Source organism: Suricata suricatta, chromosome 17 (assembly GCF_006229205.1).
Source record: "Suricata suricatta isolate VVHF042 chromosome 17, meerkat_22Aug2017_6uvM2_HiC, whole genome shotgun sequence".
Lineage (NCBI taxonomy): Eukaryota > Metazoa > Chordata > Mammalia > Carnivora > Herpestidae > Suricata > Suricata suricatta.
The window spans coordinates 22737471-22764455 of NC_043716.1; the positions used below are offsets into that span (position 1 = coordinate 22737471).

At 40.2% G+C, this 26985-nt stretch overlaps 1 protein-coding gene across 5 annotated transcripts in view; it reads left to right on the top strand.

The window, feature by feature from the left end:
- ACACA (acetyl-CoA carboxylase alpha) overlaps window positions 1-26985 on the top strand; it is a 279134-nt gene that overhangs the window by 33060 nt on the left and 219089 nt on the right. Inside the window, exons 1-3 of one of the 5 annotated variants that reach the window (XM_029929353.1) lie at window positions 11391-11499; window positions 22220-22266; window positions 24943-25195. In XM_029929353.1, coding sequence (XP_029785213.1) covers window positions 24969-25195 — 227 coding nt within the window. In that variant the 5' untranslated portion in view covers window positions 11391-11499; window positions 22220-22266; window positions 24943-24968. Of the gene's footprint in view, window positions 1-11390; window positions 11500-12077; window positions 12091-22219; window positions 22267-24942; window positions 25196-26985 lie in introns of those variants that run through there. The other 4 variants (XM_029929350.1, XM_029929349.1, XM_029929351.1 and 1 more) reach the window with 4 other exon arrangements.

The following is a 26985-nucleotide window of genomic DNA, read 5'->3' on the forward strand; positions in this document are numbered from 1 at the left end:
CTGAAGACCTAGCAATACAGCTGATTGGATAGAGGACCAAATGTGCCTGTTAATGATTGATAAAAAAAGTCTTCCTCCAACTTCACTGCTGGTGCCAACATAAGGAACTGTAATTACCTAGAAGTTTCCCTAGAATAAAGGACATAAACACTCAATGATATGGTTTGCAAATGCTTGCAGATGGACACGTAGACATTCACATGTATGTACAGTCATGTAGACTTACACACTGACATTAAGAGATGTAGAGATTTCTATTAAGCAAGGTGATTTCAAGAATAGAGCAAGAAACTAGGATTGAATGAGTTAGTGAATTATACCGGGGAGAGCACTGGTCTAGGAATTGATAGAATTGGGTTTTAGCATAAGCCCCGTTATTAACTATATCACCTTGAGCAACTTGCTTGACCTCTCTGAATCTGTTTTCTCCTCTATAACTAGAGAATTCCTACCAAATAATCCCTAGAACCTATTCAGTTACACACATAAATTCACTCTAGCACAAACATACCTACCTAGTTTTGCACATTTTCACAGCCCTGAATAGTGAAGTGAGTATAGGTAGACCACATTGCCATGACCATTGCATTAAGAGGTTGTGAGGAAAGGTAAGAACACTAGGAAAGTGATTTTGTCTGAAGTTTGAGAAGGCTTTCTTAGATAACTGTTGTTGAAGATTTTTTAAAATTTTAAGTTTTATTTATTTATTTTGAGAGAGAGAGAATAGGGGAGGGGTAGAGAGAAAGGGAGAGAGAATCCCAAGCAGGGTCTGCACTGTCAGCACAGAGTCTGTCATGGGGCTTGAGCTCATGAACTGTGAGATCATGACCTGAGCTGAGATCAAGGGTCAGAGCTCAACTGCCTGAGCTACCCAGGTGCCCCTGAAGATTTTTCTAAAATTATATCTTTTAGCAAAGAGTATATATCTAGAATATTCTGTAGACTTCGTGATAGCAAAGCTAGGTGGACCATACAACAGAAGTGAAGATCTACTCAGATCCTCTGCCTAAGTCTAGAGCCTCTGCAGTCTTTCTACTCAGCATAAATTTAATTCATTGGAGCCAACATAGGTTGGACTATTCGTAAGAAGGTCCTGGAGCCTGATACTTTGATAATGATGTGAAAGGAGCTTGAGTCCAGGGATTTTCCATGAAGGAGTTCATGAGATCCAAGGCAAGTCAAAATTTAGGTACTACCCTGTTTCCTGGCATTTTAATTCATGTTGAAATCTGGCTCAATTTAGCTCAAAGGACATTTCGATGGGGGAAATAGAATGGAAAGAAATACCACCAAAGGACAGTGTGTTGCCTGAAATGTCGGAGAAGTGTTGAGCTTTCAACCATAGTGGTTTTCAATAGTTCATTTAACAGAGTGTTGAATGGCCTCACTGTGTGCCAGAGTGTTGTGGCCTACTGTGTGCCAGCCACTATTCTAGCAGTGAGCCATACCAAGTCTGTGTTCACATGAAATGATGGGAAGCAGACTATAAACACAGTTGAAAACAAAATAGTGCGGAGGGCTAATGATAATATGCAAATATAAATACAAGATAATTAGAGGTTGTGATAGTTGTAAAGTAGCAAACAGGTGATAAGGCGAAGAACTACTGGCAGAGGTTACATGTAGAGTGGTCAGGGCAGACTTCTCTCAGGAGGTGACATCTGAGCTGAGAAAACCAGGAGAGTAGATGGCAAAAAGGGAGAGTCTTTCAAGGAAAGAATCAGTTGGTCAGATACTGAGTGTTGAGGTTGTGTATAATAAAGACAGAAGTGGTGGATTTGACAATTTTGTGACAGCATTGCCAGCAGAGTGGCAGAAGCGGGAAAGAGCTGAGAGGGAATCAGAAGTGAAAAAGTGTACGTAAATTTCTTGAGATGTTTTGCTATGGAAAGGAGCAGAGAGGCCATTGAGTGGAGGGAATATATTTGAGATCTTTATTGGTCCAGAGCAAAACTGCCTCATTCCATTTTTCCCTGCAGCAGTTGCCTGATTGTCCTAGCAGGGCAGGTGGGTATAGAGAATAAAGGGGCTCCATTGCCTTCCCTGAGTTTCATGGTTTTTGCTTACTATTACCTTAACAGGATTACATGATTTTTTGCTCCCTTTTGATATCAGACGCTGTCCTTGCACTGGCCCCCACCATCTGTCTATTTGAAATATTCTGTAGATTTTTTCCTTCCTAGATGCCACTTTACAGTGCTGCCCCCTTGGAACAGCAGTAGGAAAAGATCTAGGGCTCGCTATTGTCATTCTGTGTCACAAGGTGGCAGAAGAGCTCACTCTTCCCAAAGGAAACCACGTGCTTGGACTGAGATAAAGTGGAAGAGTTTCCTTTTATCGATTTTTAGACCCTTTCCTTTGTGTCTCAAACGCCCAGAAGTCAGCCTGCATGTTGGTGTGGCTATACTGTAGGATACAGAGAAGCAGGAGAGCTGCATTAACAAGGCAAGGCAAAATACCTGGGTCTCTTTCTGTACTACTCGATATTTTGAGTGGTTTTCAAAGTGTCTGAGTATTTGTGGAGGAGAGGATAATCTCTCCTGATCTCATTTCTCCATGCAAAGATTTCTAATTTAGGAGGGAAAGAAAGCTATAACATGGTAAGTTATCTTTTTTTTCCCCTTTTTCTTCTTCTTCTTCTTCTTTTTTTTTTTTTTTAGCAGGCAAAAGTTTATTAGAGTATAAGATTCAAAAGTAAGAATAGTATGAAAGCTTTCTTTACAGAGGGGGTAATTTGGAAGTGAATGCTGTAGGAAACCTTTCTGATGTATACATCACGTGAGAGATGTGACTTTGGAAGACAGTGGGAAACTAGAACTGGATGGATCCATCAGGGTGGGTCTATGGGAAGAGCACTTGACAAGAAGCCAGGAGGTTCACCTAAATTTTAGATTAGCCTCTGAATCACAGCAAGTCACTTAACTTCTCTGACCTCTATTTCAGTTTCTTGAGATGGTTAGACAAGATGATTTTGAAGGTCTCTTGTAGCTCTTAAATTACTATTTTAATGACATTCTCTGCTTCCCTTTTTTTTTTTAAAGGTGCATCCTTTTCGTTTGTTTGGTTTATTTTAAATTATTTTATTGTTGAATGAATGTATTATACATATAGAAGAGTATTTAGAACAGAAGTGTAATTTTAATAATAACAACAGTAATAATAATGTGAACACCAGATAGCCATCACCCAAATTAAGAAATTAAACATTGCCAGTGTCTTAGAAGCTGTTTATCTTCTGATCACACTTTCCCTCTTCCCAATCATTATTTTCCCAAGGTTTTTAAAAGTTGTCAACTATCTGTATATGTATCACTAAAAAATACTTTTATATTTTGTCTGCTTTTGAATTACATAAATGGATTCATTCCTTATGTATTTTAAGGTAAGCTTTTTATTATGTATAACACAAAATGGATATGCCTCTCTTTGTGTCCTCTCCCAGTCACTACCTACCTTCAGGAGTAACCATTATCCAGATTTTTAGCACCGCAAATGAGTTTTGCCTATTTTTGAACTTTATATAACTGGAAACATACTCTTATGTCTGGCTTTTTTTGCTCAATATTATGTGTTTTTTTTTTAATTTTAAAGTTTATTTAATAATTTTTCAAGAGAGTGAGTGTGAGCGGGGCAGGGGCAGAGAGAGAGGGGAGAGAGAATTCAAAGCGAGTGTGAGCCTGACATGGGGCACAAACTCACCAGCTCTGAGATCATGACCTGAGCTGAAATCAAGAGTCGGTTACTTAACCAAATGAGCCACCCAGGCATCCCATACAACATTGTTTGTAAAATTCATCCATATTTCATGCCACCCAGACACCCCTCTCATTGTTTTCTCATATTCCATTGTATGAATGTACCACAATTTATGTACCCATTCAACTGCTGAGAGACATGGGATTGTTTCCAGTTTTTGACTGTAATGAACAATGATCCTGGGCACATATGAAAGTTTCTACAGAGGGGTGCCTGGATGGTTCAGTCAGTTAAGTGTCTGACTTCAGTTCAGGTCATGATCTCACCATTCCTGGGTTTGAGCCCTGTGTCGGGCTCTGTGCTGACAGCTCAGAATCTGGAGCCTGTTTTAGATTCTGTGTCTCCCTTTCTCTCTGCCCCTCCCCTGCTCACACTCTGTCTCTCTCTCTCTCTCTCTCTCAAAAATAAACATTAAAAAAATAATTAAAAAAAAGTTTCTCTGGAGTACAAATTCAGAAATGGAAGCTGGGTTATAGGGCAGATAGGGTATGTTCAGCTTTACTAATTAATGCCAAGTTGTTTTCTAAGAGGTTGTCCCCATTTACACTTCTATCTGTAGTACATGAATGTTCCTGTTGTCCCACATCCTTGCCAAAGAGGCCAAAGAGCCTTTTCAGTGTGATACAACCATGGGACTCGGAGTGCCAGCCTTCCACTGGTTTTCAGAAGCCCAGGCCAGTCACTTCTCCTGTTTGCTTACTCCCTCCAAATCAGGGTAAAGGATTCAGATTATCTCTAGGTCTCTGATCACATGCTCTGTTATACTGGGATATTGGCCTAGGGTGAGTGGGGTGGTGAATTTAATAACATAAAAATTCCTGAATTAAGTGAACATCTGTAGGATATTTTGTTCTTGTACTGAGCACTCATAGGAAATGGAAAGGGGCACAGAAGGGAAAGGGGAAGTGATATTTTCAGTGTGTTTGTTATGTTCCAAGCTCTGTGTTAGAAGCTTTACATTTTGGTTATAACATTTAATCCAAAACACCACCTTACAAGTTAGCTATTATATATACCTCAGTTTTATAGACAAGGAAACTGAGGCTCAGGAAAGGGGTCATTTGCTCAAGGTTACAGAGCTAATTAGTGACAGAGTCAGGATTTAAAGCCTGGTCTATCTGATTAAAGAGCTCAAGCTCTTTACAATACAGAACACAGAGAAAGCAAAGTCCCTGCTGCTCTTCAAGTATTTTGGCTTAAATTGCCAGTTCCAAGAATAAGTTCTCATTTCTGCTTCCCTATATTACCCCCAAAACTATGCTATTCAATTGATTATGGCCATCTCATTCATTGAATTAAACTGTATTTTATTTTCATTTATATATTTGTTTTCCCTTATCCTTTCTGCTGTGCACATGAGCACAGCAGATTGACTGATAAACAAGCCTTGTGTTGGGGACATGGTCTTCTACCTGCTGGTCTAATGTGTTGACTAGAGGAGAGAGCAAAAAAGGACAGGAACATTGTGAAATCTTCTGGTCCAAGTTGTGATATGGGAAAACTTTAAGACTGAAGAGAAGGATGAAAGGAAGTTGAGTGATGGCTCACTTTTCCTTGAAAATAGAGGCTTAATAAAAATTACTAATGTGTTACATATTGTGATGCATATATAATAATAAAGTGAGGGTGTCTGGGGTAGATAGGCAGAGGCCTAAACATGTAGCAGGAAAAAGCTTACTCTGATATATAAGGAGTAATGGAGACACTGGAGAAGTCTGAAGAGAAGATGAGGACAGGAGTGGAAAGTAAATTCACCAGAAATATTTTCATTGGTTTGCAGGAGAATGATTTTAGAGATGAGAAGATTGTAAAGCTGATCAATATAAAATGTCAAAATCCCAGCATTGGGCAAGACCTAAATAAGTCATCTTGTCTGTTTTCCTACCTTTAGGTAAAAGGACCCTTTAAACTTTCTTTAGCTGTTGAGTTGTGAGGTATGTACAACTTAGATTTAAAAGAAAAGATGTTGGAAGTGTCATGGAAGAAGCAGCTAAGATTAGGTAACTACCAAATACGGATAGAGACTAAGTGTTCAGGACTGGATAACCAGGAGAGAGGGACAACTGAAATGCCTTGTGAAAACCTAAGTACCCATGTGAAAATATGGTGGTGAATCTCTATTATGAACTATGTTCTTTGTTGTGTAATCCTACCTTTCAACATCAGAAGCAGTCTTACAAAGTGGCTTTCCTGAGGACATTTTCTGACCTCATGGTGTGAAGTTCCCTTAGGCTCTTAACTCTGGATGAACCTGAATGGCTGACCAGAGCAAAGAAGCACAGTGTTCAGATAAGGCTTTTATGTCTTTTTCCCTTATCTCACACTGGAGCCACAATTCCTGTCATGGCACTGACTTTCTTGATGAAGTCTGTCCATCTATAAAAAAGCCAAGTACCCTACTGGAGTCTTTGCCTCCCAGAGGTGACATGAAGTCGGATAAGCAGACAGCTGGAACAGAATGGCCTCTCTGGTAAAGAGCTAATCTTTATCTCACTCAGTGAAGTACTTACTAATATTTATACCTACGCCTATTCTAAGAGCCATAGAGGGGAGTACCGAACTATAAGAAATGCTCTCTGCCTTTAAGAGTATTAAAATTCAGTTGGAGATCTAAAACCAACATACACAGAAATTTATAGCCAAATAAACGCTGAAGCACGTGGTTGTGACCAGACTGCTACAAGAATTCAGAGGAGAGATCAGTGGAAGCTGGAGAAGTAAAAGAGATCTTAGAGAAAATGGGACCTCCAAGGATTAGACCCAGAAAATGGGAGGGAGAAAGGATGAGTTTGCTAATGTCAGCCACGGTAAGAATAGGCATGGCAGTCTGGAGCGCCTGGGTGTTTTGATCAATTAAGCGTCCAACTCGTGATCTTATGGTTTGTGAGTCTGGGCCGTGCATGGGGCTCTGCGCTGACAGCTCAGAACCTGAAACCTGCTTTGGATTCTGTGTCTCCCTCTCTCTCTGCCCTTCCACTGTTCATGTTATATCCCTGTCTCAAAAGTAAAAAAAACATTAAAAAAAATTGAAGGGGCACCTGGATGGCTCAGTTGGTTAAGCTTTCGACCTCAGCTCAAGTCATGATCTCATGGCTCATAAGTTTGAGCCCTGTGTTAGGCTCTGAGCTGTCAGGAGCCTGCTTCAGATTCTGTGTCTTCCTCTCTCTCTCTGCCCCTCTATCTCAAAAATAAATAAACATTTAGAAATTTTTTGAAAATTAAAAAAAAATAGACATGGCAAGAACTAGAAGCCAGGTTAGAGAATACATTATATAATGGAGGCCAGTGGAAAATAATATCCCAGTGTTTCCTCAATCCTCTGTTCTAAAATGTTAATTTTTTAATGTTTATTTATTCTTTTTAATTTTTTTACATTTATTTATTTTTGAGAGAGACAAAGCGTGAACAGGGGAGGGACAGAGAGAGAGGGAGACACAGAATTCAAAGCAGGCTCCAGGTTCTGAGCTAGAGATCAGCACAGAGCCCAACACAGGGCTCGAACTCACAAACCGTGAGATCATGACCTGAGTCGAAGTCGGACACTCAACCGACTGAGCCACCCAGGCGCCCCTCTGTACTAAAAGTTGATCACTTGACCTTGCTACTTAAGGAATTTGGAACCTTGGCCAGCCACCAGGACAGGTGGACTCTTCACTGTTCAGTTTCCTGTTAAGGCACTTTCCTTCCTCCCTTGGTTTAACTCTGTCCTCACCTGATAGACTTTCCTGTCTTAGAAATGCAGGTGTAGGAGGTATTGCTATTTAACAGAGACACTGGCAACAGAGGAGAACAATAATGGTAAGCCCTAAACTATTATTCTCAAACTTAAGAATGAATAATTACTAATTTTTTTTTAAAGTCTGCATTTTTTAAAAGAGAGAGAGACAGAGCATGAGCAGGGGAGGGGCAGAAAGAGAGGGAGACACAGAATCTGATCCAGTCTCCAGGCTCTGAGCTGTCAGCACAGGTGTTCAGGACTGGATAACAAGGCACCCCATGAATTTTTAAAAAATGTTTATCTTTGAGAGAAAGAGGCAGAACATGAGCAGAGGAGGGGCAGAGAGAGAGAGGGAGACAGAATCTGAAGCAGGGTCTAGGCTCCGAGCTACCAGCACAGAGCCTCATGCAGGGCTCGTACCCACAAACCACAAGATCAGGACATAAGCGAAAGTCAAGTCGCTCAACTGACTGAGTCACCCAGGCGCCCCAGGAATCTGAGTTTTTAACAAGCACCTAGTGATTCTATTTCAGGTGGTCAGTGGAACATTGAGAAACACTACCCTAAACTGAAATAGAACTGAAAATAAAGTGCCAAAATGGCTTGGACATTGACATGTCTACTGCTTATGTATTTCACGGCTTACTCATTTTTTATAATGTTTATTTATTTATTTTTGAGGCACAGAGAGTATGAGTGGGGGAGTCGCAGAGGGAGAAGGAGAGAATCTTAAGCAGGCTCTGTGCTGTCACTGTGGAGCCACACATGGGGCTCCCAAACTCTGAGATCATTATCTGAGTTTAAATCAAAATTCAGAAGCTTCACCAACTGAGCCACCCTGGTGCCCCATGTCTTACTCATTTTTGAGAATTTATCCTCTCCCATCTATGGCTCTTATAAAATTCACATGGCTATCTAAGGTGCAAGACCTAGACACTGTTTTGGTGTTTAGTTTTGTCTTCCTAACTAGATTGTAATCACCTTAAAGATGGGAACTGCTCAGTTTTCTTACTTTCTTTCTCCACAGTAGGAAGAAAGACCATCTTTAAGGCTGGAAAGTAGTTGGAATGCTCAGGATAAGTCCCTGACACCTTTATGTAACTGTCCTGAAAGACCTGGAAGCCATTTGACATTTGGGAGCTTGTATTAGTTTTCTAGGGGTGACATAACAAAGTATCATAAACTGGGTGGCTTAAACTACAGAAATTTATTTCTTCACAGTTCTGGGGGCTGTTAAGTCCAAGATCAAGGTGTCTGCAGGATTGGTCTCTTCTGAGGCTACTCTCTTTGGCTTGTTAGATAGCCATTTTCTCCAGCATAAGAGCCACAATTCTGGTAAGTGCTTCATCAATTGTGATTCACAGATGGTCTTCTCTCTGTCCATGTGTCCTAATTTCTCTCTTTTTTAAAAAATATTTTATTTTTAAGTAATCTCTGCACCCAATGTGGGGCTTGATCCCCTACAAACTTGAGATCAGATCAAGAGTCATATACTCTACCAACGGAGCTAGCCAGGCACTACTCCTTTCCTCATAAGGACACATCATTTGAAATTAGGGCTCACTCTAATAACCTCATTTTAAATTTCAATTTCCTCCTTAAATATCCTATTCCCAATACTACATTTTGAGGTACTCGGGGTTAGTTTTTCAATATACGAATTTTGGAACACAATTTAGCCCATAGCTGTCTAGTTTCAGCTTCTGCCATTCCATTCATTCTCTTCTCTTCCACCTGTTAGTCTTGTATAGTAAGTTCTCTCCACCCTTTGGCTCTCCTCCTCCACTTCTTGCAGATATATTGGCTTGTGTGGCAAGAACTCATAGAACAGCTCTAAAGAGCCTAGAGATGGGCAGGTTGTAGCATGAAACAGCACAACACTGAGGAACTGTTGAAATTCTGGATGCATTGTTTTAAAGACATAGCTCTCTACCTACTCATTTTAATATCTGATAATAACTAGATTTTTTTGTAAGTGGTCTTCATTGATATATATCCTAACTTATCCTTCCTTTTCTTTCATTGTAGTTCTTTCATGAGGCCTTTCCTTGTCTGGTTCTCAGAGCTCAACTGCTTCAAATATTCAGTGAGGTCGGAAGCAGGATATGTAAGGACTTGCTGAAGTTTCACATAAGGATAGTTCCCAAGAGTAACCCCCTGGTTTTGCAGTACTCCTAAGGCTGATACACAGCAATACCCCACTAACTTGGGGGCAGAGTTCGTATTACTTAGAAATAGGAAAGATATATGAAAAATAAAAGAGACAGCCTCAAGATTTTTGTTCTTCCCAAAGTCAGTTCCTTCTTGCCAGCATGAGAGAGCCATATTAGGGAGAGGCAAAGCTTCCCTCTTCCTCGGGCCTTTATTCCCCACAGTCAAGTCAAACATCTGGTTAAAACCAGGAAGTTATGCTCATTTACCTTTAAGTACTGACTTTGCTATCTCTGTTCCTTGACAGATGCATCCAACGACAGACCCAGTCATTGTAATACGGTTCACTGCTTTGTAAGGTCCAAGTGTTTCCAAATTTCTGTTAAAGTAGATTGGTAAACTCTTGGAGAAGCTACCACCTAGTGGTATTATGAGGAGTCCTGGGTGGTACTGTTCCTTGTTGATGAACCTTCCCATCTTTCTGCCTCTGCTTCAGCCCAAGATCTGATCTCAGGTGTGTATTTCTACACTATTTACTTTTTGCCCTTTGGCATAGAACTTCTTCCCATCAAATCATCATTCACTGTCCTTCCCCTGACCTTTAAAAGCACAAGATGGTGTAAAGATCAGACAAGTACTCTGGGTGCTACATTAAATTCTTGTAAGGGGTTAAGCCCACCCCATTTTTCTGAAGTGCGATTTTCTCCAATTTTCTTTCTCTTCCTTCTGATAGTTGTATTATATACTGAAACTCTTACTTTTCAACAAACAGCCACCATGAAAGTCTTGCTATGAAGTAACTTTTAAAGCTAGAGGAACTGGTTGGCTTCTGTTCAGTGACTTGGCGGAACCACAATGGAGGTTGAGAGGCTTGCTCCAATCCGAGAAATCAGGAATTTATTGTCTATTTTCCCTGCTCAAGGCAGGCAGAAAGGACTGTTGTCCATTGGCACTCTGCCCTTCTTACTGAGCTTCCTTTACAGAGGCTTTCCCTCAACACTCCAGTATCCTGCACTTCAAGAGTCTTTTGGAGTGGGCTGCTTTGGGGCTGCCTCGCAAGCCAAGGGGCTGGTTTTGTTGTTCCAGAATACAGTTAGCTTGTGCTCTGTACTAACTTGGAATCTAGCTTGTGTAATCCTGGGCAATTCATGCATGCAATACCCACCTCTTCAAGGGGTTAGTATTGAAAACGATAAGGTCCTTAACGGGCCCGAATACCACCTATTCCGCTCGGTCCTCTTTGGTGCTGGACTTCCTTCCAGTATTGCAAGCCGGCTGGCTTCTCACTTTCTGCGGCCCGGGCGCCTCTCTCCCTAAAGGGAGGTGCAGGTGGGGCCATTTCCCCCACCCGCACCTCCTCCGCCGGCGGGGGTAAAGGGCCGGCCAGCCCCGCCCCCGCCCCCACGAAAGGGGGTGGCGAAGGGTGAGCCAGGGGCGCCGCTACCGCCCGGGACCCGCCCGCCCTCTAGCCGCTGGGCCCCGAATGGCAGAGCGGCGCTCGGACCATCCACATCGCCTCACGTCGCCCCGCCCCGCGCCTCCCTCTCATTGGCTGTCGCCCGGCCCTCGGGGCCCACGCCTCTCCTCCAGGCCGGCCACACGGCGCGGCAGCCGGGAGCGGGGTCGGAGGTGAACGGCCCGGAGTAACCCCGGACGTAGTCGCCTCATGGGACTCTCAAACTGAGGTGGGAGGCGGGGGCGGGACGGGGGCGGGGTCGGCTGCCGTGAAGCCCCGCCCCCTCCCCGTGTGCTGGGCCGGCCTGGTGCAGCGAGCCTGTCAGCCATCGCCGGAGCTGCCGGCCTCTCCCCTGCCTTCACTGCCTCTGCGCAGGGGCTCCCCCGGGCCGCCAGACCACGGACGCCTCCGCGTTGAGGTGAGGTCAGAGCCGTCCCAGAGCCGGCGATCCGACTTGGCGAGGCTGGGGCCCGGGGAGGGGCGGCGGTACCCGGGGGCCGCATCCCGCTAGCACGCGGCCGGGGCTCCATCCGGTCCACCTGTGCTGGGCAGCGCAGCCCTCTCCGCAGCTCTGGGTCACTGAGTTTCCCTCTCGGGGAGACGCAGAGGGGCCTGGGGTCTCGGGGTTGGGGGTTGGGAACTCAGACTCCGGAACTGGGAGTCGTACAGTCCAGGGCCTCTAAGAAGGGACTGGGCTGTCTGCCTGGAGTTCGCTACCATCCTCCTCCCCAGTCTTGGCGTGGTTTGATTCCTTCCAGACCTCTCTCCAATCCGACCCAGTGCTCAGGAGAGGGAGAAGACCCACGTGGGAGAGGGATGTTGAGGATTAGGTCGAGTTGCATTAAAAGTCTTGTCTTTTCTCTCGCAGAGTGAGGTGTGGGGTGCAGAGCCCCTGGCTTCTGTTGCTCTCGTTGTGTATATCGTGGTGGGAGCCCGAGCCAGATTGAGTTGTTCCTTGCCAGCTCCTGCTCCTGAGATTTTATTGTTTTCTGTGAGGGACGTAGTAAATGTACGTACCTATCCTTGCTCTCCTCCCGGTTTGCCATACTGACAAGGGAGGCTATGGGAGAGGGAACATAGGAAAGTGGATGTGGAGCTAATGATTTCAGAGGGAAATGTGTGTGGCGGTCCTGCCTGGGTCAGTGCCAGCACTATCCTGGGTTTGGAGATGGGAAGTAAACACTAGTGAACCCTTGGAATCAGCTATAAGTATCAGGGACCTCTGTAGGCCTTATGGATTTTATAGAAGCATATAAGAATACAACTACTCAGGGGAAATACTTTAATTTCAGGGGTTTTTGTTTGTTGGGGGGGCTTTAAGTTTAGGATGGAAATCAAAAAACCCGAGGACTTCCTGATTTTATATCTACTTTAAGCATTGTTTATGTAATTTCCCAGTGTGTGGAGTACACCTAATAGCTTGGTTTTCAGTCTCAGAAGTTGGCCCCCTGGATTTCTCTTTTAGTTCTTTTTTTTTTTTTTTTTTTTTTAAATTTTCCCATTCAAAGCGCAGATTTGAGAAGGTTACTTGGTTTGGTTGCATGGTTTTTTTCCCTTGTGGGATAGAAATTCTCTGATTTGTTACTTCTTGGTGGAGATGCCTTGAATGTCTGTGATGGGTTCTGTGCTGACAGGCACTTTTTTAAGGAAAGGGTTGTAGTCCAATAGAGTGGAACAGCAGTATAGGTGCCTGCTTGCTACAAAGTAGCAAGTTTCTTTTTTTTTTTTTCCACTTCTCTTGCCTCAGTTTCCTCATTTCTAGTAACAGGAGGACTGCTGTGAATCCAAGAATAGTTAACATTGTAAAGTTGGCAAATGAAAGTTGTCAAAGTCATAATATTAATTTACAAATGTGCTCGTGTTTACTTGTGTTGCACAAGTTTTGTTTTGAATTACCAGGGCAGAATAGAAATATATCAAGCATAAGATTTAATTATTTTAAAATGGGAAGAAAGGTGGAGAAATGGTGGCCTTTGGTTTAATGAACTTACCGGTCAGATAATGACTAGGTTATGTCAAAGAAGTGGCATTGTGGAAGCTGGCCTCAGAACTCATTTGATACTGACCTCTAGAAATTCTGAGAATAGGTTCAGGTGTAGATCACTGTATAACATTCTATTTCCTTTTCAGTCAGTAATTAGGACAATTTTTTTTTTTTACCTGTCACAGAGACTGGCTTAACAGATATAGGGTTAGTGTTTTTCTTTCTTAAAAAAAAATTTTCTTGGTAGCTAATATCCTAATAGTATTAGTTGAAGAAAGAAGTAAAATAAAAGTTGTTGGAATTAGACATTGGAATTTAGTATATCTGATTGGAGGAGTATTTTTACAATTCAGAAAAAAGGATGGTATATTATTATCTAACATGTTTTTAAAGGTTTATAATGACAAACGCTATGCATCAAGCATCTTCCCAAACCCTTGATAAAAAAATTTCTATACCTGTTGAGGTGACTAACATTTTTAAAGGAAGTCTTCATTGATCTTCCTATTTAGCATATTATTGCCCAACTAGTTGTTTCATTAATTTTGTAATTTACTATTCACCATTTGAATGTAATGGATTGTGTAGGTGATGTTAAATAGGTAGGAAACTATGACAGTTTTATAAGGACATTGCATGAACACAAAGAATATGGATCTGATATATAGGGCATAAGTTCTTATGAGTTCAACCAATCAATCTTAGTATGTATGCTCTAAGGGTACAGCTCTGTTATCAATTTGTTTTTAAAGCTACCCTAAGCCATCTAGTGTCAGGATGTTTTAAGAAGGAAGTGAAAAGTGGCTTCACAAGATGTTAAGTGCCTCACCCAAAGGTTAGTGGCCCTATTTTGTTTTGCCTTTCAAAGATGTTATTTGGGACTTAAGTTCAGTCTATCCTTTTGGCATGCCAAGCTCACTATTCTTTATATAAGAGACCATAGTAGTGTTTACCATCACATGACATCAGGAATTAAGATTGGCCTAGCAGTACTGGTTCTAAAGTGGTCATCCCAGACAGAATACCTTTGTATAAATGGTTTTCATCTTTAAAAAAAAATTTTTTTTAACGCTTATTCATTTTTGAGAGACAGAGAAACAACATGAGTGGGGGAGGGTCAGAGAGTGAGGGAGACACAGAATCTGAAGCAGGCTCCAGGCTCTGAGGTGTCAGCACAGAGCCTGATGCAGGGCTTGAACTCATGAACCACAAGATCATAACCTGAGCCAAAGTCGTACGCTCAACCAAATGAGCCACCCACCCACCCCGTGATTTTCATCTTTGAAACGATAACACAAAAATTTGAAAATTCTAAATTAATTCATGAAGTTAAATTTGAAAAGCAGACTTAGTTTTGGAGAATCTTCTTCAAGAAGTATAAGGTTTCATTTATGAATAATTGACCACCTCCTATTACAGAAATAGAGTATACATTCGCTAATTAAGTTCCTAAAAATTACTCTCTGATTTTGTAGACAGCTTTCAAATTTGCCCTTAGTCACACATGTGTGTAAGTTGGCACACATGTCTGTGTATATATTTATACACATGCCAAACTGGGACAGTGGGTTGAGTTCTGTAGGAATAATACCAGCAGATTAACACTAGAAGAGTAGAGAGCTGGGTTGTTTGTGTTATGTGCTTTAGCATTTAATGGTATTCCTGGCCCTGACAAAGCCAGCCACATAATCTCCCTTTGATTCCATCTCATAAAATCTAAGAATTTAATAGAGCACTTAAATGTTGGAATGTACTTTATGAATTTTCTAGTCCAGTTTTCCAGTCAATATGAGAATATTTTATCTGATACTACTGTTGAAAACTTCTAACTAGAGGCAGTTCATCATCTGACCTAATGCATCACAAGGCAACTAATTTTTATTTATTTATTTTTTATGTTTGAGAGAGAGAGAGAGAGAGAGAGACAGAGCATGAGTCGGGGAGGAGTGAGAGAGAGGGAGACATACAATCTAAAGCAGGCTCCAGGCTCTGAGCTGTCAGCCCAGAGCCCTATGTCGGGCTTGAACTCACAAACAGCAAGATCATGACCTGAGCCAAAGTTGGACACTCAAATCAACTGAGCCACCCAGGTGTCCCTTCTTAAGTTTTTTTTTAATGGTTTTTGTTTTTGTTTTATGTTTGAGAGAGGGAGAGAGACGGGGCAACTAATTTTTGAGAGTTCTTCATTATTTTCGATTTAAAACTATCTCCCTAAGACCACATAAGATGCTATAACTCCAAGAGGATTAGAAATTTCCATTTTAACCTGTAAATTTCTCCAGTTTCACATCTCTGCCAGATAACATAAAGTACAGTACCTTAATATATCTAGGGGACTTAGGGGACAAAAAAAGCAGTATTTCTTCAAGAAACAAATTGTTCTTATCTTTGAGGCTCAGGAAGGTAGCTGACACACCTAAATCCTGGCTCCAGCTTTTTCTAAATGCTGTTCCATGAAATAACGTTAGGAGCATGCATTGATTCATAATTCCAGAGCTTTTTAAATTTTATTTTTTATTTTTTAAGTAGGCTTCACACCCAACATGGGGCTTGAACTCATGACCCCAAAGATCAAGAGTTGCACACTCCACCAACTGAGCCAGCCAGGTGTCCCCATAATCCCAGAGCCTTTTGAAATCACAAAATGGCTTTTTACTAGAGGGCTCCAAATGTTCCTAGGGAATAATATTTGAAAGAAACACGTGTCTCATGTCTCCCAGTTTTGTAACTCCAATGTTCGTTTACATTCCTAGGGAACGCTTATCCTGCAAAGGCATAGTGTTTACACAGCATTGCATGGTATTGGGGGTGATAGATCTAAAATGGTCAGAAGAGATAACTTTTCCTAGCTTCACTGAAGAGGTAACTCCTAGTCAACTGTACAGTAACATTAATAAATAAGTGAATGACATGCCTGTTGTCTAATTAAATGTTCAGGAAGGTATGAGATAAGGTATCAGAGTGGCATGGAATTAATTTGGTAAAATTTTTTACGAAACTTACTTAAAATCCTCAGTTGCTGTTCACATGGTTCAAAATTTTTAACATACAAAAGGACATTTCCCCCCCAACCTTGTTTTGCAGTCACCCAGTTCTTCCTGCCAGAGGCAAGCAGTGTTCTTAATTTCTTCTTTAATTTCCTTTTTTTTAATGCTTATTTATTTTTGGGGAAAGAGAGTGAGGGAGCATGCACGGGTGCGCGTGGACTAGTTGGGGAGGGGCAGGGAGCGGGAGACCCAGAATCCAAAGTAGTCTCCAGGCCTGAGCCGTCAGCACAGAGCCCCACGTGGGGCTCGAACTCATGAATCGTGATACCATGACCTGAGCCAAAGTTGGTCGCTTAATTGACTGAGTCACCCAAGCGCCCTGAGGTGTTTTACTTTAATTTTTCTTATTGTGGTAAAATATATATATAACATAAAATTTGTCATCTTTACCTTTTAAAGACATACAGTTCAGTATAAATACATTTATAACCTTGTGTACCACTTGTATGTCTTGTTTGGAGAAATGTCATTTTAAGTCCTTTGCCCACCACTATCCATCGCCAGAACTTTTTTCATCTTGTAAAAGTGAACTTTTATACCCATTAAACAAGAGTTCCCCATTCTCCGCTCCCCACAACCCATGGCAACTATCATTCTCCTTTCTTGTGTCTGTGATTTTGACATTACGTAAGAATCATACAACATTCTTTTTGTGACTAACTTATTTCACTTAGCATAGTGCCTTCAAAGTTCATCCACACTATCGCACATTGTAGAATGTCCTTCCTTTTTCAGGATGAATAATACTTCACTGTATGTGTATGTCACATTTTGCTTATTCTTTTATCCACACTTGGCTTTTTCCATGTTTAAGCTATTGTGAATAATGCTGCTGTGAACATGGGTGTACAGACTCTTTGAGAACCTATATTCAATTCTTTTGGGTATATATCCAAAAGTGAAATTGCTGGATCATATGGTAATTCTATTTTTAATTTTTTGAAGAACTACCATACTGTTTTCCACAGTGGCAATACAGTTTACATTCCCACCAGTCATCCCCAAGCATTCCAATTTCTCCACATCCTTGCCAACACTTGTTGTCTGTTCTTTTGATGGTGGCTATCTTAATGGGTATGGGTTGGTATCTGATTATAGTTTTGATTTGTATCTCCCTAATGATTTGTGTGTTGAGCCTATTGATGCTTATTGGCCACTTGTATATCTTCTTTAAAGAAATATCAGTGTAAGTCCTTTGTCCAATTTTGAACTGGGTTTGTGGATATTAATCTCTCATCAGATACATGATTTGCAAATATTTTCTCCTGTTCATTGGGTTGCCTTTTTACTCTGTTGATAGTGTCGTTTGATGTGCAAAACTTTTTAATTTTCTAGAAGTCCCATTTGTCTATTTTTTTTTTGTTGTTGTTGTTACCTGTGCTCTTGTTGTCATATCCAGGAAATCGTTTCCAAATTCAGTGTTATGAAGCTTTTGTCCTATGTTTCTTATAAGAATTTTATTGGTTCAGGTTTTAAATTTTAGAGCCTTGATGCATTCTGAGTTAATTTTTGAATATGGTGTTAGAGAAGTGTCCAACTTATTTGTTTATATGTGGTGATTCAGTTTTCCTAGCACCATTAGTTGAAAACGCAGTCCTTTCTTCATTGAATGGTCTTGTTAGCACCTTGGCAAATAGCATTTGACCATATATGAGAGGTTTATTTATGGGCTCTCTCGCTCTCTTTTTTTTAATTGATGTGTAATTAACATACAGTGATGTTAGTTTAAGGTGTACAGTATAATATAATAATTCTAAGCATTACTTGGGGCTCATTAAGGTAAGTGTAAGGGGATTACTCTTAATCCCCTATATTTCACCCCTCCCCCTCCTTCTACCTTTCCTCTGGCAACCACCAGCTTGTTCTCTGTTTTTAAGAATCTGGTTTTTTTTTTTTCCTGCGTTTCTTTTTTATTATTATTATTATTATTTTAGGATTTTTATTTTATTTTATTTTTTATATAGTTTATTACCAAGTTGGTTTCCATATAACACCCACATGTGCCCCTCTCTGTGACCATCACCCCCCCACCCCGTGCCCTTCCCCCCTTGCTCTTTAGCCCTCAGTTAGTGCTTAGCATTCAAAAGTCTTTCATGATCTGCCTCATTCCTTCTCCCCAACCAAGAGTCTGGATTTTGAGGGCACCTGTATGGCTCAGTTGAGCATCCGACTCTGAATTTCAGCTCAGATCATGATCTTATGGTTTGTGGGATCTGGTCCCACGTCAAACTCTGCTAGAGGCACGGAGCCTACTTGGGATTCTCCCTCTCTCTGACCCTTCTCCATTTGCATGCTTTCTCTTTCTCAAATTATTTTTTATTATTTTTTAATGTTTTTTAAATTTATTTTTGATAGAGAGACAGAGCATGAGAGGGGGAGGGGCAGAGAGAGAAGGAGACACAGAACCGGAAGCAGGCTCCAGGCTCTGAGCTAGCCGTCAGCACAGAGCCTGACGCGGGGCTCGAACCCACGGACACCCACGAACATGAGATCTGACCTGAGCCGAAGTCGGAGGCTTAACTGACTGAGCCACCCAGGGGCCCCCTCTTTCTCAAATTAAAAAAGGGGACCACTGGGTGGCTCAGTTGGTTAAGCCTCCAGCTTCAGCTCAGGTCATGATCTCATAGTTTGTGGGTTCAAGCCCTGCGTCGGGCTCTGTGTGACAGCTAGCTCAGAGGCTGGAGCCTGTCTTCAGATTCTGTCTCTCCCTCTCTGACCCTCCCCTGCTCACGCTGTCTCTCTTTCTCTCTCTCTCTCTCTCAAAAATAAATAAAACATTAAAAAAATTTAAAAAAAGAAGGGTAAAATTATTTTTAAAAATCAAATTAAAAAAATTTTTTAATCTTAAAGAGTGGTTTTTTAGTCTTTTTTTCTTTATTCATTTCGTAAATTCCACATATGAGTGGAATCATGGTATTTGTCTTTCTCTGACTTATTTCACTTAGCATTATACCCTTTAAGCCCGTCTATGTCATTGCAAATAGCAGGATCTCATTCTTTTGGGACTCTCTGTTCTGTCTCACAGGTGTTTATATCTGTCTTTATGTTTTATGCAGCTTTATAGTAAGTTTTAAAATCAGGAAGCATGGGTCTTCTAGTTTTGTTCTTTTTTTCAAGATTGTTTTGGCTATTTGGGGGTCCCTTGGGATTCCATATGACTCTTAGGACAGGCTTTTCTATTTCAGCAAAAGACATTTCCACATATAAAATCATGTCACCTGCCCCCCCACCCCCAATTTTTAATATCTTTTTATTCTACATAATCCCTTTCTTCTAGCTGCACTTTTTTTCCTACAGGTAGTTATTTGTTTTTGATTCTTTCACGTTGGAAGCTTTTCTCAGACATCTCGTAATCCTTAATTGTCTGCTTAATTTTAAGAGCGGGGATTGACTTAGGCTTCATTGTAGGGTGATCTGGTGTGACAATTCGTGAACTCCAGTATTACTGTTTGAGGTTTTTTTCCCCTTGGTCTAGTTAGATTCTTCAAAGCAGGATCTTTTTCCCTCCTGATTGGTGAAAATTGAGGAAAGAAACCTGGGAGCTCTTATACAATATGTTGACCTAATTTCTCCATTTTTCAACATGGTGGTCTCCCCTTTACTGTTTCTGGTGTGTTCCAGTCTAAAAACCTCTTGTTTAACCCTCTTTAGAAAATAAGTCATGAGGCTTTTTCAGGATGGTAGAACAGTAGGCACTGGGCTTTACTAGTTGGGAAGAAAAATCTAAGGACCTGAAGCCTCTGAAACAGAATTTCAACCAGATCTTTATTTTATTTCATTTCATTTATTAACATTTTTAAACTTTTTTAAAATATTTATTCATTTTTGAGAGACTGAGAGAGAGACAGAACATGAGCAGGTGAGGGGCAGAGAGAGAGTGAGACACAGAATCAGAAGCAGGCTCCAGGCTCTGAGTTGTCAGCACAGAGCCTGATGCAGGGCTCGAACTCACAGACTGCGAGATCATGACCTGAGCTGAAGTCAGACACTTAACTGACTGAGCCATCCAGGCACCCTTATTAAAAATTTTTTTAATGTTTATATTAAAGAGAGAGAGACAGAGCACAAGTGAAGGAGGGACAGAGAGGGAGACAGAATCTGAAGCAGGCTCCAGGTTCTGAGCTGTCACTACAGAGCTCAATGTGGGGCTCAAATCCATGAACCACGAGATTATGACCTGAGCTGAAGTCGGACGCTTAACCAACTGAGTCACCCAAGTGCCCCTGTTGTATTTCATTTTTTTAAGTTTATTTATTTTGAGAGAAAGAGAGAGAGAGAGCATAAGCAGGGGAGGGGCTGAGAGCAAGGGAGGGAGAGAGAATCCCAAGCAGGCTCCATTCTGCATGCGTGGAGCCCAACACAGGACTCAAACTCAAGAACTGTGAGATCATCGCCCAAGCTGAAACCGAGAGCTGGATGCTTAACCTACTGGGCCACCCAGGCATTCCTGTTCTATTTCTTTTTTTGTTTGTTTGTTTAATAATTTTTTTAAATGTTTTTTATTTATTTTTGAGAGACAGAGACAGACTGTGTGAGCAGGGGAGAGTCAGAGAGAGAGGGAGACACAGAATCTGAAGCAGCCTCCAGGCTCTGAGCTAGCTGTCAGCACAGAACCTGACTCGGGGCTCAAACCCACAAACCATGAGATCATAACCTGAGCTGAAGCCAGATGCTTAACCGACTGAGCCACGTAGGTGCCCTGTTCCTGTTCTGTTTCATTTTTAATGATTATGCCCAGCTTGGGGCTCAAACTCATGACCCTGAGATCAAGAGCATGTTCTACTAACTGAGCCAGCCAGGTCCTGCCCCTTCACTTTTAAAATGTTGATTGTAACCCTCTAAATTTATTTCATAGTATTTTGCTTGGTGGTAACCCATAGTTTGAAAAACACTGGTCTAGTACATCTTAATTTACAGAATCCTTTCATGTGCTCTTAGTCTTCACAGCAGTCCCATGAGGTACGTATGACCTTTTTATATTTACAGATGAGGAGGCTTAGAGACGCTAAGTCACCTATTCAAATTTGCACTGCGAGTATTTGGTAGAGTCAGAATTTGATCTTGAGTCCTAGATTTTGACTCTAGCTCCATCTCTGCACCTCTAGTTACATCTGATCCAAACTACTTTCATTTTCCTTCCTCTTCTCACTCCTCTTCCCTACCCCAATTGTAGGGAATAATGCTAGCTTAGACTATATAATTGGGCAAATCCAGCCTCACCAATTAACATATCTGCACAGTCCCCAGACCTGTTGCTTGTCATTCAAGGTCGTCTCTTAGAAGTTCTGAATTTCTTCCCCACCGTAGACCAGTGGTTCTCAAGCCTGGATATAGATCAGTGTCAGTCAACTGAGCAACTCTATTCAAATCTCTGGGCCTCCAGAAATGATTCTGATTATGTAGATCTGGGGTGGACATACATGTTTTTAAAAAGGTCCATAGGACTGAAACTAATGTAACATTGTGTGCCAATCATATCCAAATAAAAAACAACTTTTTAATTTAAATAAATAAGTAGCTCCACAGGTGATTGTTATAATCACAGTTGAGAGTTTTTACCCTGGATACTTTTAAGTCATTGGCATAGAAGGAAAACCCAGGATTTGGGAAGTTAAGTAGAGAATCCTTGGTCCCTTAAAGCTTTAGGAACTTAATGAGAGATCTGTCCTCTTCCTGGCTTCCAACTTTGTGCGTGGGTATAAACCGTTTGGAAACATAAGCAGAGCCTAACTGAGTTGTAGGTAATCTAGTGGTTCTCTTCTTCCCACTGCCTCTTTTTTTTTGATGAAATGTTGGAAATTCTAAGGTTAGAATGTGCTCATCGAAGTATGCAATTGGAAAAGGCCACTTGTGAAATGGTAAGCTTGGGTTATTGTTCATTACTCTCATGAAAAATAAAGTCTTGAATGTAATGTTCTTGATTTATTGATTTGAACAAGTAGTAGTTAAAACACTGAACTGTATGTTTCAAGTTAAATGATAGATTTGACTGGAAAAATGATACTTTGTTATCAGTTTTGTATAATGCTAGGCAAAACAGGAATTGCTAACATTTGGGTTTCTTAAAAAAAAACACTTCAAATCTCTCTCTGTCTTTCTCTCTTTAGTTCTTTTTGGAGGTGGATATCTGCTCAGACAGTAAGAATTATAAGAGGTCAGTTACAAATAATGCTCTTTCATGTTTACAGTGTCATAAAAATTTTATGTTCATGTACTAAAATATTAAACTGTAAGCTTTTATGTTAAAAATTGCCTTCTATGAAAGGACATAGGCAAATTTGGAATACAGTGGTAGCATTCCATCCCCTTTTCTCTTTAATTCAGGATTAGATTCAGTGGAAATGGGACGGGCTGTAGAGTAGTATCTAGAGTGTCTGGATAGCTACTCAGTGATTTTCCATACATGACCTCTTTTTTCTGATGGTTTGCAGGCTTGTGGCTCTTTGCCACACTTCAAGAAGACTCCTCTTAACTAGGGAAGAAAAGTTTGAAGTTGACCTTATGGAGTCTCTCATTTCTTAATCATTTCTTTTTCTTCTCCCATGGAATCAGAGAATTGCTCCTTTCTCCTGAATTTTATTTTTTTTGTGTGTATTCATATAATTTCAGTCAGACTATAAACTAGAAGAGTGCCTTACCTATTTCTCTTGTGAAGAAGGCAGCCATTATTTCCTTGTTAGTTGAGATGGAGTTTGGAATTTTGGGGGGGATGGAGGTCTTTTGTTTGTTTGTTTGTTTTTTAAGTTAATTATTTACTGCTCTAAAATGTGAAAGAAGTAGCGTTTCTTGTTGCTATTCCTTTTAGTGTTCTTCAGACTGGTCAATCAGAACTTTCCCTCCTTCTCTCACTTTCTCCTTCTCTCCCTTTTTCCTCTTTTTAAATGGTTTAAGGTTTTGTTAGAGTTCTGGAAGTGAATGTCTTTATAAACTTTGGAGACATTTAAAAACAATTATTTTAATGAAACCTAATATTCCAAGAGAGAAATGTATAGTAAATTTAGATGTCAAGTTTTTCCTGTTCCATGATATTTTTATATTTGATTGTAGTTTTTAAAATAAAAGTTAACCTAAGTAATCTCTAATTCACTTTTAAGAAATATCAATAAGTAATATTTTTAGCATTTCTGGCAATTTGTTATTACTGTTTCACTCTTCCCACAGAAAGGTTCTCAGATTTTAGGACTTGTTAAAGTATAGATTACTGGGCCCCAACAGTAGATTGTGATACCGTTAGTTGCTCTGTGGTAGACCCAAGAATTTGTACTTTTAAAAGGTTCTGAGGTGATGCTGCTGCTTCTGGTCTGGAAATTACATTTTTTGAGAACTACTAGTTTATTATTTACAAATAATGTTTTTTCTTTGTACATGAATAAGCTGTGATTCACAAATTGCATAAGAATAATGGTGCCTGTATAATTTTAACAGGTTTAATGGTGATTCCCAAAGATATTAAAATCTTGATGTTTTGAATCTAATGTCAAAGAACACTGCTTGCCACCTACTCTTACACTTTAAAGTGTACCACATAAATAATTTATTAACAATAAATTTGTTATTGATATACCATCTTTTAAAAATTTTTTTTAAATTTATTTTTGAGACAGAGAGAGACAGCATGAGCAGGGAGGGGCAGAGAGAGGGGGAGACACAGAATCTGAAGCAGGCTCCAGGCTCTGAGGTGTCAGCACAGAGCCCGACGCAGGGTTCGAACCCACGAACCTGAGCCGAAGTCAGACACTCAACCGACTGAGCCACCCAGGTGCCCCTGATGTCATCTTTTAGAGGACCTTGAAATCAGGATTGGGAATATTGCTTTCTGAATTAAAATCGTTAGGATATAAGCAGTTCAATACTAAGTTGATGTGTTGTTCTGAAGGTTTTTTTTTTATAAGATCTTTTGAATGACAGAATAAATATTACTTATTTTAGTTTTCGTTTTATTGTTCTTGTGGAATTTGAACCATGCTTTGGTCTTTTAGTTAGTTTGCTAGTTGTTGGAAATATCCAATTATGACTAATAAGGCCCTATATCTAGAAAACTTATACTTAATTAATATGACAACTCCCTTATTTTAATTAGAGATTTTGAATTTGAAAGTAGATTCACTTTCTCCCTATCAGTGTCAGCACATTAGAGCCAATAAGCAGACATTCTTGGGTAAATTTTTAACAGATGTAATTTAAGAAAAAGTTCATGTGGACAAGTAAAGATTTCTTTTTTTCAATTATAAAATACCCATCTGGAGTTTGCTTTAAAGCAAACTGTATGTATTTATCTGTATGGATATATATCAATATCCATATATTTTACATGTATATCTTTAACAAAAATACACTTAGGTAAAATTCACCACCTCTCAAAGTATAGTGTTTGGAGCAAGGTAATAGTTACGTAGTTTACTCTAGTAAACTCTAGTTTGTAATGACAGCCACTCTCTAAATCCTTATACCACATTCTCCCCAGTACTGACAACCGAAATCACAGTATTACAAGCAACTTCATCTACTGCAAAGGTTTCTCCATTGTTCATAATTATCTCTTAGGCATTACCAAATTGATAAAGAGACTGGGAATGGCTTACAGTTTTTTGAAAGAGATTTCTTTGAGGTAAAGGGAGCTAATTTTAATTTTTTAGGCATAGTTACTATGATCTGGAGTTTCCTCCCTTGTAGAAAACCAAGGCCCTGATATAGAACAGCCAAAGAAACTAGTTCTCAGATGCTACCCTGCTTCCAAGAGGCAGCCATAGTATATTAGGAATAACCTGTGGCTATCCTTAGATATAGGTTATTATCCATAACCTGCTTTTCTCACTTATTTTCTTCATAGCTCTGAGAGCTTATTTCGAAGGAATAATGGGTGAACCATCCCCTCTGGCCAAACCTCTGGAGCTGAACCAACACTCCCGGTTCATAATTGGTTCTGTGTCTGAAGATAACTCAGAGGATGAAATCAGCAACCTGGTGAAGCTGGACCTACTGGAGGAGAAGGAGGGCTCTCTGTCACCAGCTTCAGTTGGCTCAGATACTCTCTCTGATTTGGGGATTTCCAGCCTGCAGGACGGCTTGGCCTTGCACATGAGGTAAGATGGAAATTTTACTTGATCTTATTGACCTATTGGTTTCATTTATTTTGTTCTGTAAATAGCAAGAATAATTTTAGCCAAGATTGCTTCACCTTTTCCTGTGTCACTGGACTTAAAGCTTTGATGAAAAAATGGGAAACAATGCATTTTTCCATTTTGCCTGGAGTGCGGGTTTTCAAAGGGTCTTTTCCTAAATGTTCCTCTCAATTATTTCCTGTTCTTTCTACATAAGAGTGTTTTAGTGACATCTAGTAAGTGAGAGGTGAGAAATTTTGGTTTCTGTACTACGTTGACCAACATTGTTGTAACTATTTTAATGGCTGATAAGACTTTTGCAGGGTTGGGCAAATTTGTAGTAATCTTTCTTTGAACTGCTTTTATGTCAGAAAGGTATATTCTATTTCTGGCAGGGCCAGTTCTCAGTAACAACCTGTGGCAGGAACAAAGCGTTGTTATAGACCTCTCCTTTTTCTCTAGAAATGGAATTCTCTATATGTAATTGAGAATGTCAGTAAATAGTAACATTGGATTATCTTATTTATTGATATTTGATTATACAACCAGTATGTGATATACTAACTTTGGGTCATTTGCTTTGCATTTCTTAGATTAAAGGGCCTGCGTTAGTGGTTCTTGGTTTTCACTGTACATCAGAATCACTTGGTGGAGCCTTAAGAAAGAGCCCCATCTCCAGAGTTCCAGAGATTCTGATTCATTTGATACAGGCTTGGTTTGGATCTGGGGCTTTTTTTTTTTTTTTAAGCTATCCAGGTGATTCTAATGCACAGCTAGGGTTGAGATTATAGGTCTAGCCCAGATAAACATTAGGGTGACTATTGCTGTAAGTCTTGGTGCTTCTAATAATGGGTCTTAAAATAATTAAGCTTCATTTTATATACTGGAGATATAAGCTATGTAGTAAAATCCCATACTGAGTCTGGGTGAATATGACTCTCCTGTCTCATGGTTATCCCTGGGACTTTGGGGGTCCTTGCTTCTGAAAGATGAGGTGCTAAGTGTCAGTAGTCACCCCCATTTAGCTATGTGGAGGTCAAAAGAAAAGAGTTAAGCAAGTTAATTATGTTTAATGTCACAGATTCCTAGAATTGCAGTGAACCAGAGACATAATATAGCCTAATGCCTTTTATTTAAATAGATGAGAGAACTGAGGCCTGAAGAGGGAAATAACTTGCCTAAGCGTGAATGGACAGAAAACTGGAATTCAATGTTGGGTGTCCTGATTCCATTTCAGTAACTTTTTTACTCTACTTCCCTGACAATAAAAGTGTCTTAATTATATAGCGAGTTCAGAAAAAGTTGGTTTTAAAGGGATTGATGAACAAAGGATTTTATCTAATCTCTGGGCTAAGAGGAATAGAGTGCTGTATTTGGTGTCAGATAAGAGGGGTCAAAGTTTTTTCTTTTTTCTTTTTTTTTAGGGTCAAGTCTTTATGTAAACATTTTTTACTACTTTATAGTTCTCTTAATGGTTGACTCAAAGGCTAATACTGGTGGTGGTATCTTCCCCTTCAGGGTCATTTGTAAATGTATGTGGGACTACAGTAGTTCCCCTCATCCTGCTGGAGATACCTTCCAAGACCCCTAGTGGATGCCTAAAACCGCAGATAGTACTGAACCCTATACTATGTTTTTTCCTATGCATACATACCTACGATAAGGTTTAATTTATAATTTAGCCACAGTAAAAGATTAACAGTAATAACCAAGAATAGTTACAACAATATATAATAAAAGTTTTGTGAATGTTTTTTCTCTCTCTCAAAATA